General features: G+C 36.9%; 1 protein-coding gene across 1 annotated transcript in view; it reads left to right on the forward strand.

Annotated features, from left to right (window-relative positions):
• LOC150075054 (chitin synthase chs-2-like) overlaps nucleotides 1–14,621 on the forward strand; it is a 255,891-nt gene that overhangs the window by 156,459 nt on the left and 84,811 nt on the right. The window contains exons 8-9 of the mRNA XM_090389070.1: nucleotides 704–806; nucleotides 13,955–14,108. Coding sequence (XP_090245196.1) covers nucleotides 704–806; nucleotides 13,955–14,108 — 257 coding nt within the window. The remainder of the gene's footprint in view (nucleotides 1–703; nucleotides 807–13,954; nucleotides 14,109–14,621) is intronic.

The following is a 14,621-nucleotide window of genomic DNA, read 5'->3' on the forward strand; positions in this document are numbered from 1 at the left end:
ACACCACTGGGTGTTCTGCCATATTATTCCTTTGCTCAAGTCAGCAAGACACTGTTTTACCTCAATACGGTTCTCCTTGTGGCTAAGGTTTCCAGTGCAACCTGACATGCAGATTTTTTCTGTTTGGTTTGACTGTTTAATGCCAGATATTATTGCCTATGAATGACTTTACCCTTATTGCGATTACATATTACTGTCTCTCATGATTACTTCTGTAGCCACAAAATAACACTTTTGTAAATGTAGAAACTCACAACCTCCTTGGTTGTGAGGTTAACTATCTCTATCCATTAAACAGCTTTCCATCACTGACATTCATCAAAATGGTATCTCCTTATTACGCTGTACAGACCTTTAATAGAAAATTTATCAAATAAGTTTGTTCTCTTGACTAGTAGGAATAAAAGTGAAAAATACTATTTAAAGCATACTTTGAGAAGGGACATGAAACTAGCATGCCATGGGCCTTTCTAGCAAATTTTATGTACACGTGAAAATTTATATGTAGCAGTTTTTACATATACATCTAATCAAAAACAGTGGGAAATTAGTAACTTTCATAATTTTTGCATATGAGTGTAACTTAGGGAAAGGAATATTGATGATAACAGGTATACTCTTAAGCAAACAGAAATTAGTACTCAATTTGTTCTCTTATCAACTGAATTTTATAATTGAAATTAATAGAACCGTTTTAACATAGCTCATGTGTTTTTCGATGATGCATTTGAAGGAAGTGAGACCATGGGATGGGTAGTGAATACATATGTAAAGCAACTAATTGATGCTATCGACCAAGCTGCAAGGTGAGATATTATGTTGATAGTGTATTAAATCGATTATGTTTTTTATTCTTTTTGTAGTAAGTCTGTAATATTAAGGTTCCTAACTTAAATTCAAATTTCATGTATTATTTTCATTGCAGAACCAAGAACTTTAATACATGTAATTTTTGGCAATATCATATCTACCAACATTTATATATATTTTTTGGAAGATTTCTGGAAATTGTATCTTTTATGGTTTTATAGAAAGTTTACTTTTCTTCTATATTTCAGTTTGCACATGTTTTGACAGATGGAGTGCATATTTATGTTGGATTTCATTTTAAATAAAGATTTATCTTTTGATCTCATTGTGTCTTTTGTAAGTAACAATAGTCAATCATTCTGGACATTTCAGCATTTTTCCCTTAAAAAAAAAAGTAACGTGTAGGAATGGGAAAAATTCAAAATTGAGATTTATTACCAAGAATGGTTTTGAGTAATGAACACAACTCTACATAAATTTTTGAGTTTACAATGAAAATTTATTGGGTACTGAGTATAATTAAATCTCACTTTAGTAAACTAACAAGTAAATAATAATAAAATAACAGAAAAATAGGGTGCTTGTAGAATATATATATATAGGCAAAGAAAATTTATTTCAAAATATGATTTATTATATTTAATAATAACATATAGATTTCCAATTTGTAAATGTGGCATGCGTTAACTAACTAAAGTATTCTGCATACTTTTGTGTATTCTGGCTTGAATGCGTATCTGTATTAAAAGTGTTTCTGATTCCAATTTGTAAAAGTAGGAAAGTATGCTATATATTAATATTTCTTTGTTTGTTTGTTTGTTATTTGGTTTTTAGGAGCATTAGCAACTAAGGCCATATTGCTCTGGGATATGCGGTGGTCATTCCCTGACCTTTCCGCAACCTCCGTATTTGGTGGTGACGGGCTCGAACCCTGGTCTAATCAAGAAGCGTGTGCTATGGACTGCTGCTCCTTCCCATCTGGCTACGGAGGCGCCTATATATTAATAAAAATGATTAGGATTGTATGCTTCTCTGCTAGCTTTCTTGTATCAAAAAGAAAATTTATTTTACTTATTTTTTCATAATATTCATTTACATATAGTAAATGAAAATTCTGAAAATCATATGCATTTTTGATGCGGCATGCAAATTATTTCATCATCTGCATTGAAATATAACCATGCAACTGTTATTATTGAAAAGCATATTCGTTGTTTATTTAAAAATATTTGAAGACACTTTATGAAAGTGATGTAATAAAATACTGGTCATGTAGGCAAAGATGTTTATATTGGTGAAATATTGGACATGGCTCATATTGTCAATAGGAATTCTTAGGTTACTTTGATAACTCAATTATAAAAATTCTGCAACCTTTGTGTGAGGCTAACTCAAAATTCCTTAAAAAATAATAATAAAGCCCAGAAAGAGTTCTATCACTGATGAGATTCTGATAATCTTACTGAAGATACCCAAAAGCAAACATTTCTTTAATAGCACAGAAATGTTTGCCAAAACTATCAGTTAATACACTGACCATCAAATTGCAATCTTCATTCAGCACCTGGAACAGTTTTATCAAATGCCTGCTGCTTGTGCACCCAATAAAATTTTAATTTCTCAAAAACTAGCACATACCTGCCAAGGCTTCTGATAATTGAGTATGTCCTCCAGTTTACTGATAAGTTTAGTTTTTTTCTGGTTTTTAGTTCATTCTTTTGCAATTATGGACCTACTGAATTTAACCAAACAGCAGTGTCCCCTCCTCCCACCTGTAGCAAGTGGTGGGTTACCTGACAGGTGACCCAATTTAGTTTTAATTTGTAATGTATTTTGTAATTTATTTATAATTTTTTCTACTGGTTTAAGCACACCCTGATTCTAGTAGGGTGTATCACTCCAAGCATACATCCTAGAACTAGGGTATATCCACAGTGCTAGGAGCAACAGTTTGTCACATTTTAGCATTAGTAGACATAAGATGCTAGAAAGCAAGCTTATATAGCATCAGCCAAAAAAAAAAAAAAAAAAAAAAACAATGAATAAAAAATAAAAAAATTTCCATCCATTCACTCCAATGCTTGTGTAGTTCTGTCTTGTTCCAACTATCAACTACCCACTGGCTAAAGGCAAATTTCTGCATATCTATTCTACAACTGTCTTTCCTCAATTTGAATTTATATCCCCTTAGGTGGGTAATCTCAATAAGGGAAGAATCCCATCAGCATTTTAAGGGTTTAATGGAGGATAAAGAGAGCATTATTATTATTCATGTGGAGACTAACGATATTAAGCACTCATGATCTGACAATTTATTGGATAAATATAGGACCATACTGAAAAAATTTCGCAAATTAGTTCACAATGTATAAAAAATAGTAAGCAGCAGCCATTATCAGTCCAAAGCAGGATGGAAGCCTCCTCATCATTTCATGTTGAGAGAAATGGACCATAATCTGTCATATTGGTCCAGTGCGAATTGGCAGATTGACCATATTTAGCTGTCAGGGGCGTGAACCCAAAGGGCATTGCTACTGCACTCCTGACCACTTGGCTACAGAGGCTGTCTCAGAATGTATATGTGTCTACAATTATGCCCATGCACAATAGGAAAGACTATATGCTGAAAGCTTTGTGGATTATCTCAAGACTCCAGAAGGCTTTTGGGGAAGAGAAATTACCAGCATGTGCCCACGCTTAGAAGTAAATAGAATCATATGTAGAGGTGGGATACATTTGAACAAAAGTGGTGCAATGGTTTTTGGCAGTATTATTGAGGATACCAAAAGGGTTCAGGAAAAGTGATAGGCTGGGAGGGACAAGGGTAATATAGATATGCATTTATCTGATGATATGGGTCAAAATAAAGCTTTCCCACATCTCAAGGGTTCTTGTTTGTTGGCAAGGTATTCTGGGGGTAGTGATGTTTCAAACAACTGGAATATCATCACTGTTACTGGTTATTGGGTAATAAAGTGATGTATTTGCGTTTGTTGTTGTTGAAAGAAGCTTAGATTAGTTTAAATATATTAATGTTTTGTTGTTTTAAGAGAATTTGTGAAAGATTAGGTTACTTTCAGTTTATTGAGTGATGTGACTGCACTGTGGTAAACAATTTGCATAAGTTTGTATTGCACACTAAAGTCAGCTTTAACCAGGTCATGAAATGGAAAGGTTTTGCATTAGCCAGTATTATGCAATTGAAAAAAAAATAAAATAAAAATAAATAAATGAAGCAAAGAACTTTAAAATACAATTAATACATATATTAACTAGTTATTAACAACTAGTAATGCCATTCAGATGGTGTCAGAATGCAATTTTGAAGCATTCTGGCTAAAGCCAGGTCTCTTTTAAGTTTTTTTTTTTTTTTGAAAGTTAACAAGCATGCTTTTGGTCTGCTTCAGTCATTTTTAAATACAGTAACCTCCTGATTTTCAAACATAATGCATTCCTGAAAAATATTTCATAAACCAAAAGTTTGTATATTGAGAGTGATTTTCCCACAGATATAAATGATATAATGAGAGGTCGTGTTCCAAAAAGTAAAATGTTCACTCCAAAAAATGCTTAACAACTGGGATAACCATGAGATTTTTGTATGTCTTAACAAAATTTAAAACTTTTTTTTTAACAGTACGTTTTTAAAATAATTTAAAATGTCTTTATTACAATATACAATAGAGGTGGATTCCACTTGAGGAACCATACTTATGAGTTAATGAAGTATATGAGGAGACAAGAATGTTTCTGCTTAGAAAAAATCACTATAGCACTGCAGTTGAGCATGATAGATTTGGAGTTGTGAATGAAGATAGCTATTACTGGACAATTTAAATAGAAATAAACAAGCAAAATTTTTCTAGTTCATACTTACAGTAAGTTTATACTCTAATCCAGCTACTTTCTTTAAGTCAGACTGCAGTATTGCTCTTTGGTCATCATAGAGCTGCAATAAAATTCTCAAAAAGCTGTTTATTTGCTCACTGGAAATATGAAATGAATTTGGAGAGAATAGCAAACAGTTCCCTTGGGCAATAAATTAAAACTATCCTAAGTCAACTTTGAAGTACCACAAATTGCTAAAATTTTTAAGATTGATGTATATGTCAGGTATAATATCATAAGCTTGAATTAAAAATATGTTGTTTTTTTTTGATTAATTAATACCAATATATTTATTTATAATGTACATGTATACTTGTGTATTTATTTATAATGTACATGTTGCCCACTTTTAAAATCCAAGAATTTTTTTATCTTCATCAGGTGAAAACAGTTCGTGGAATTTGGAAGTTATGTTTTCAGGGTTTACTTTTCAAGAAAAGTAAACCCTGAAAACATACAGTTCTTGAAAAGTAAACTTTCAAGATAGATAAACCAATTTTAAGTACAGTTATAAGCAGGCAACAGGGAATGGCTTGGTTACATAATCTAAGCCTCACATATATACATGTAGCAACAATAAGAGTGTTGTTAAGTTGGATAAAATGAATATCATATACAGTACCCTTCTACATAAGGGTACTATACACTGAGTGGACAGAAATCATGGGATACCACCCTAGTAACAGGTAAGCCCACATTTCGCCCAGATAAGGGCAGTCACATGGCGAGGCATTGAGTCCAATAGTTCACGAAAGTGTTCCACAGATATTTCCATGCATGCTTGTTGCACATCTGTCCATAATTCTGTCGCATTTCTGGGTGGTGGTTCCTAAACTCAAATGGACCTTTCCACAGCATCCAAAAGATGCTCTACAGGGTTTATGTCCACTGAACAGGGAGGCCATTCCATGGTGGTAAAATCTGCGGAATGCTCTTCGAACCATGTTCTAGTCACCACGTCTCTGTGGGGAGGCTTGTTTTTTTTTTTTTTTTTTTTTTGATTTGGTAGTTGTTGGTGCATTGGCTTCTGTGGCCATATTGCACCTCCCAAGGTTTTTGCAGTACTTTGATCCAAGCCCGAGGCGGGAATCGAACCCGCGACCTTTGGGTTGCCGGGCAGGTACTTTACCCACTTGGCTAGCCTGGTCGGCATTGGGGGGGGGGGGAGGCTTGTTGTCCTGCTGGAAGAGTCCATTGCCCTGTATGTGCACGATGACCATGAAGGGATGCAGATATCTGCAAGGATGGACATGTAAACTGGACCATTCAGAGATGCATCTAGATGTACCATAGGTCCCAATGTGTGCCAGTTGAACACCCCCTAGACCAACATTTACCTATGTGAACAGTTCCTTATTGACACGACGGGTGCATAGTTCATGCAGTTTCCACCAGATATGCACCCTCCTATCTGCTCGAAATAACTGGAAAGAGGACAAGATCGGGAGACCTGTCTCCATTATCCAAAGTCCAGTGCCAATGTTCTTTTACACAGTCGAGGCATAGAGTCCTTGTCATGGTGTTAGCAATGGGACTCTGATGGGTTGGCGGCTGCCATAACGTATTGCGGCTAATGATTATTATTATTATTATGATTAGTCATTTGGTGAAAGGAAGCCTGAGGCTTATGCTGCACCAGCCAGAACTCGAGTTACCCTGAGAGAGAGAGAGTCAGAAGTAGAGAGGAATCACCAAGAAAGAGAAGAATGATGATATCCAGCTAAGGACCCTGGGTGTGCCAAGCCCATATTCACCAGATGTGAGCCCCTGGGGTTGATCGCCTGATGGTCTTGGTGGAGGTGTTTCTGGCACTCCCTCATTGAAGTCAATGGTGATTGTGCTACTGTTGCTCTCCGATTGGCTGAAACAATGTGAGACGGACATCAAAGGCCACGTTCATCCACCACCTTTCTCTGTCCACAATGAGATGTTATTCTGGAAATGGCATATTCCCAATATACTCTTGATACTGTCGAACGGTGCAATTTCTGTACCACATCCATGATAGAGTGACCCATATTTCAGGCACCTACCATCATCCATCTTTCAAAGTTGGTTAACTCATGATGTTTATTCATACTGACACCAAAGTACTGTCTATGTGAAAGTAGTGTTACAGTGTACCTATATACTTGCCAAGCAGTGGGTCCATGCACAAGCAAGAGGGATGATAGTGGAACCAGGTATCCCATGAATTCTGTCCTTTCAGTGTATATGATAATGCTTTTCTTGTAGTCTGGTATGCAGTGTAATAAAATGCTGCAATGTATCCTTTTAAAAGGAAGAACAAAAATAATTGAAACTGAATTGAATGTAAGTGCTGGTTCTTAATGCAAGGTTTACCATAATAGACCACTATACAAGATGTGAAAGATGACAATAAAAAGGGAGGATGGGGTTATTTGGATATTTGGGTTACAGAATAATTCTTTATGGGTAATCCAGTTCCCAAAGTTGAAACCAAACAACTGTAATCCAATCAGTAACTTTAATTAATTAATTAATTAATTATTTAACATTATCAGATTATTAATAGAATTTTGTAAAACTTTCTAGAAAATTGTACCCCAAACAAATATTCTAACCCCATAAGCCTGAAGACTGGAAACAGTGAGTTCCCGAAACATAGCCAGAATTGTTTAAGTGTTTGGCATTGAAGTGTTTCGATCAACTTGTAGCATTTCAATAATAAATTACTTAAATCTACCACTTGATGTAATAGTCTTAGTTAATTAATGTTAACTAAGACTATTACATTAGTTACTTAGTTAATGCAGTCTTAGTTAATTAATTATCTCACAATAACTTGGTTTGTTTTATTTTTATGCACTTGTAAATAATAATGTGCACCAGTGACAAAAACCTGACTCATTAAAATGAATGAGTAATGATTAATGTTTTTATCATAACTTTAATATAAGGTTTTTGTTATTTCATACTTTTATTTTCTTTAGTTTCCTAGCTTTTATGAACCAGTGCAGCTTCCATGTCTTTACCATAATAGCAAAATGTAATCTTAAAAGTACTTGATCATTGTGTTCTAAAGAGAAATCTATCTTTGTTACATTCCCTTTTTGTTTATGTTTTCACTGCCACATCTGAATATCTGGTTTGGCTACCACAAAAAAAATATAAACATTGAAAATGCTCTTTCATAATAAACTAATGGTCAGTTGTTAAGAGTATGTGTTACCGGAGTATTTGCAAACTATTTGTATGTAAGAAAATAATGAAATACAGGGTGTCTCAAAAATACACGGCATAACTTCAGGAATGAGTTTCTCATATGTAGACGATAAAAATATTTTATATCAACATAGTTCCAGAAGTGCTTGGTTTCCGGGTTTTGAAGGTCTGTTTATGACACTTGACTGTTCACATCACCTTATAGTAATTGTTCAAAATGTCCACCTTCTGCCTGAATACAGGCCTCACATCGATGTCTCATGGACTCGGGAAGACAATGCCAAATTCCTGCCTTGATTCGTATTGTCTCACAACCTGCCACAATTCGATTTTGGAGGGTTTCCACATCAGCTACTGGAGTCGAATACACCAATGACTTTAAATAGCCCCACAAGAAGAAATCTAGTGGGTTTAAATCAGTGAGCGTGGAGGCCAGGCAGTTGGTCCACCCCTCTACTTCAGGAGTTGTAGGTCTTGGTCATCCTCTGTTGGCAGCATGAGGTGTAAGGTCCCATGTTCAGGCGGCAATGGATACCTTCAAACGTTTTTCCTGTCTGGACATCTTCGTTCTGGGACCCTTTCATGGTACAAACTACGAGCCTCCAGAGCATTGCCGTCTGCCAAACCATGCATAAAGTGCAATCCGCTTGCTCCTGTTTGAGTACATGGTCGGAATGGAAAACCACCAGATTCTGTCAGTACCTTCTGATGAAGGAAATCACCTGCGGGAGATAAGACATTCCAGTTAATAATTCAGGAACCAAGTATTTCCGGAACTATGTTGATATAAAATATTTTTATTGTCTACATATGAGGAACCCATTCCTGAAGTTATGCCATGTATTTTTGAGACACCCTGTATACAGAACCCATGAATTTTAAGTTTTGTGATCATTTATATTGTTATTACAATTTATTTGCACTCTTGCAGTTGTAGTGTATAACATCTAAAGCTAAGTCTTTTTTGGATTGAATGATTGATTGATTTTGAAAATATTATATGAACGTTGGTGATATCGTTGGTTTGGCTGCTATAACCATCCAGTGATTAGCATAATGCTGATCAGATATTGTATAATAATGCTGATCAGATCAGTTTTTTTGATTTTTTTTTATGTAAACCCCAAACACGAGAGGTATTAGAACCTATAGTACTTAGTACCGTACTTGGGTTGGTGATTGAGAAGGCGAAAGAAGATATTTGTTGACATTGGACTTGAACTTCTGTAGACTGTAATTTTCAAGAAATACGTATGAAGGAAAGTTGTTCCAGAAAACAGCAGTTCAATTAATAAACGAGGAAGATGAAAGGTTGGTTCTGGGAGTTTGAAGTTGGACAGTAAATGGATATTGGATGGTGGCGGCACATGTTCAGACTGTTTTGAAAGAGAGAACGGGAATTATAGAAGCCAATTCAGAAGAACAGTGCCCGTGGAAGTATCTGCAGAAATATTAATTAACCTAACTGCCCTCTCCTCTGAATGGAATCAAGAAGCCTGAGAGAGGTTCAGGGGCACCACCCCAGATGTGGGAACAATATTCCATGCCAGGGCGGATTTGCGATTTATACAGAGTGAGCAGCTGTTTGGAAGAAAAGTAACGCCGAGAGCGAAAGAGAAAACCAAGTTTTTTAGATGCAAAGGAAGCAATATTTGTAATGTGCTTGTGCCAAGAGAGATTAGAAGTCAGGGTAAGTCCCAAAAGAGATATATCATTTTGCCTAGAAATCAGAATGTCACTAAAGATAAGCATAGGAGCAGAAGAATCCTTTTTGCGAGATATAAGACAAGACTGAGTTGTGGAAGGGTTGAAATCAACTAAGTTGTCTTTTCCCCACTGGAGAATTACCTGAAGATCGGCATTTAAGGAATTGATAGCAGATTTTCGAGAACTTGAAGCTGATTGAACAGGGCAAGGTTTCTCAAAATAGAAAGTGGAATGCAATGTGCTATCATCGGCAAAACTATGGATACGATTTCCAGTCAATGGAAGAAAGTCATTAATATATAAAAAGAAAAGAGTGGGGGAAAAGAACTGAACCTTGGGGGACACAGGCATTAGTGGAGAAGTTAGAAGACAGAGAGCCATCTACCATCACCCTCAGTGAGCAATCAGAGAGAAAACTGGATAACCAATTACTAAAAACAGTTGGCAAACCATAAGATGGAAGCTTGTTTAGAAGATCTTAATGCCAAACACGATCGAAAGCCTTTGAGATGTCAAGAGCAACTACTTGTGTTTCACCGAACCTTTCCATTGAATTGGTCCATAAATGGGTAACATAAGCCAGAATATCACCAGTAGATCGACACTGACGGAATCCATACAGGTGATCATTAATCAGACAGAAGGTTTCTAGGTAGTTTAGGAGTTGGTGGTTAATTGATTTCTCCATTATTCCCTTTCTAATTACTTTAGAAAGAATAGAAATAATTGCAATGGGACGATAATTGGATGGGAGGGATTTGTCACCCTTTTTAAGAACTGGATGGATATGGGCAAATTTCCAAGCAGAAGGAAAAACACCTTTGGAATAAGAAAGTGAAAAAAGGCAGCAAAGAATAGGAGTAAGTTCTGGAGCACAGGTTTTCAGAACAATTGGAGAAATACCATCAGGACCTGGAGCTTTCTTAGCATCAAGATTTGTCAAAATCCTTCTGACATCCTTTTGATGGAAGACCACAGGAGGCATTGAATGGAGTGTGTTGGGAATGGTGGGAGGTGTTTTAAAAAGATCATTAATATATGAGTTGGAAGAAAAATGGGATGCTAGCAGGTCAGCTTTATCCTTGGCTGAAGTGACAACAGAACCATCTGGTTTGGACAGAGGTGGGAGCAGTGATGGGCAAAAGTTGCGGCCAATAGCTTTGGCAAGGGACCAGAATGCTTGACTACCATTAGGGCAAGAAGCAAGTTTTCTACTCTTAGCCTGTTCAAACTCTAGTTTGGACTGATTAATAACTGCTTTAGTTGTTGCGAGATTTGGTGTAGGCAGAAAATGAAACTGAAGAATTAGAAACAAGCCAATTATGATATGCAACATTCTTCTCTTGAACAGCCTTAGCACATTTATTGGAAAACTTTATTGGAAATTTTTGGATATGGCATACACATGGTAAGAATATACCCAGATCTTTGATATAACGTGGTCTCGACAATGCTCCCTGCATACACACTACTCGGACTCCCTCCAGTCACTATCTGGCAGAGTAGAGGTAGCAAGATTATACACTAGCTGATCCGGAAGCCTCCTAGAGAGTTACCAATAGGTTCGGTCTGGTGTACTAACTAGCGGCTGGCCTGTGAACACCGTTTTAGAGCTGTACCCTCGAAATGTAAGGAATATTGGATCTCGCCATGATGTTCATCATAACATCAAAAGTCATCAATCATACTGCATGATGGAAGAGATAGGGAAGGGTTGACTGGAACTTAGCTCTAGACTAAACATGGGTTCCACCACTTCAAGCCTTCCCTCCAATAAGCAAAGTGGTGGTATTGCACCGGTTGATGAGAGTCATCTACCACCTAGGACTGCCTGGTAAAAATGAGGGGTGGCATTTCTCCATGTGGTGTAGGCACCACACCTCGACCTCTGCTTACGTTGGTTCACAACTGGGTGGTCACCCACCATGTACTTGTGCATGGAGGTTATACCCAGGATTACTAACAGTCCCACCATCGTGAAGGTGCAAGCAGAGGATTTGGCTGTCACAGACCGTCCAGACTTTGCCGAAATTGGGTCCTCTTGACTTGAGTGTCACTCGAATATCAGTTCCATCAGCGTTTTAGACTCCCAGGTAGAAAGTGCAGCTTGTCTGGCATATCTGAGAGGATGTCTGTGACAACCTCAAGGACCCCTCAACCTCAAATTTAACACCTCAAACCTCAACTTCAAATTTAATTGCTTGTAATATTTTAAATCAAAATCACCTAATTAACAACTTCCTGAAGTTTGACTATCATTGTGCAGACCTCTCTCTGTAATGAAAGCTGTCCCTCTTTGCCTCTGTGTCAGGCTAAAATGGTACCTATGATATATTTCACTTATACTATCCTCCTACATGTATTGGAATACTAAATGAAAATGAAAAAAAAAAATCTGGTTAAAATAAAGAAATTTTTTGGGAATCATATATGACTTGTCATGTGCTTGAACAATGCCAGTAACATTCTGGGGAATGCTTTCTACAAGTTTTCGAGATGTAGAGTCTGGAATCTTGTCCCACATCCTCCACAAGCCTGCAGTGAGTTCACTGCTTCTACCAGGACATCTTGTTCTCACTCTCAATAGTTGCTCCAAAACCTGCCAATGGTGTTCAGTTAAATTCAGATCTGGATTTTTTGACTGGAAATTCCAGGTTCACACTGCATTATTTTCCTCAAACTGCTGTTAAGGAAAATAATGTGTGCTTTGTGACATGAAGCATGGTGATGCTAATACAAATATAGACCCTTTCCAAAGAATTTCCAAATATAGATAAATAGAAATTGTACAGAATGTAAATAGAAATTGTACAGATATATTCATGGTTTCATTGATGTCAACCAAAACAGGTCCATACCATCAAACTACCAACTTTATCATTAATGCAGTACAATCTGCATGAAACTGTTCTTTGAGCGTCTGCATGGCCACTATAAAGTCATCGCATTCTGCCAATGTTGTAATCCACTATTCCTATTCTATGCACTGAGATAGGTGATAATGTGCACTGCTGGGAGACAGCTTTGTTGAGCCAGTGAATTTTTTTTCTGATAATGGTTGATCTCACACCTATCCCAGTTCTGTCAGCTGTCTCTTGAATCAGCTCATTAAGTTTGCCTTTTTCCTCTCACAATCTATTTCATCATGCTCTGGGGATTTCTGTTACCTGGTAAATGGACATGCCCATTCACCACACCTCTTATGGAGGAATCTTGGTCCTTTTACAGCCCATTCTGTTAATCTACTTGTCATTAAGTATGCATGTCTTTTATATCCTACTTTTAAATAATACCATCATTTACCTATCATACAACCTCTAGAATTAACTAGGGATGAGGGTTCTCCATTACATACTGGAGGACAGTATACAGGGTGTTTCAGTTAAACGTTTCAGAACTTCTAAGAGGGGTAGGGTACATCCTGACAACTTGAAATCATATAGCAATGTGGGGTCGGAAATGCTTTCCTGAAGCGGTGTTGTACACAGAAGCACCATAAAGAAAAGAGACCGTAAGTGAGAAATCGTTTTTAATAATACATGAAAAGAAGCAAAAGGTACATGGATTAAAGTAAGTGTTCGAAGTTTCTTCCACGGGCTACAATGCACGCCTCACATCTTCGACGCATGGACATCCGAACATTCTGGAATACTCCAGGCGAATTTCGAATTTCTTCGGCAGCTACTGCGATTCTTGCAACCAGCACCTCAGCATTGTCAACAGGGGTGTCATAAACTAGCGATTTCATATGACCCCAGAAATAAAAATCAAGACATGATAGGTCGGGTGACCGAGCAGGCCAACGCACGGGACCACCACGTCCAATCCACTGTTGACCAAATGTGACATCCAGGTAGTTACAAACATCTACGCTATAATGGGCAGGGGATCCATCGTGTTGGAACCACATTGTCTGTTGCGTCGATGCAGAAATCTGTTCATCTCTCAAAAGTTGTGGCAATACTTGCTGCAGAAAGATCAAGTAGATAGGTCCGGTTAGACGACACGGTAACAGGTAAGGTCCCCTTTACTTTATGGTGCTTTTCTCTTTTCTTTATGGTCCTTCTGTGTACAACACCGCTTCAGGAAAGCATTTCCGACCCCACATTGCTATATGATTTCGAGTTGTCAGGATGTACCCTACCCCTCTTAGAAGTTCTGAAACGTTTAACTGAAACACCCTGTATGTTTTATGCTGAACACTCGGTAGAATCATAGTTAAATATGGCAACAGTCATGACCATCTGGCTCTACAGTTAATCCATTCATATAGGTTGTTTATAGAATATAAACATGCTTATCTTTGTGTAAAATGCAGAACTTAATAATTTTAGAGAAAATACAAAGTTATTTTCTTCTTTAGTAAAGTTCATCAGGTAGATATACGTCTTGTTCCTCCCAAAAAGATCTCCACTCCTTATGGTGGAAAACTAATATGGACTCTGCCTGGTAGAAACAAATTTATAGTGCATCTAAAGAACAAAGATTTAATAAGACATAAGAAGAGGTGGAGCCAGGTAAGTTAAACTGTATTCTTATTAAGTTTTTTTAATACAGGAAATGAGCCTTGTCTATCTGTTCTGTTATATAATTCACCAAGTCTGTGATTGGTTTTACATATGCACATATGTTACATAAATCTTTCAACAATGATTGCTACATCCACCTACAAGAAAACTGTACACAGCTTTGAATTTCATTTACTGATAATTATTCATAAAATGCAATTATATTTAAAAAAACTGGTAAAAACTACAAGAAACTGGTAATTGTAACTAAGGTTTATGTACAACATTAATCTTTGATAAATACTGCAGTGGGAAGAACCTGTGGAAGCATAGAACAGTGTCTTTTATTATGAGAAGACAAATTTTCATAATTATCCCTATGTACTGCCATTTTCCTTGTTCATGAAGAGAAACTTTGTCAGGGGTTGGAAACCTTTTTTGAGTGAAGAGCCATTTTTGATCTAATTAAAAAAAAGAGAATCTGAAGAGCCGCACCTCAGCTCAATCTGGGAGGAGGAGGGA

Source organism: Mastigoproctus giganteus, chromosome 14 (genome assembly GCF_048544385.1).
Source record: "Mastigoproctus giganteus isolate SK-2022 chromosome 14, ASM4854438v1, whole genome shotgun sequence".
NCBI classification, from domain to species: domain Eukaryota; kingdom Metazoa; phylum Arthropoda; class Arachnida; order Uropygi; family Thelyphonidae; genus Mastigoproctus; species Mastigoproctus giganteus.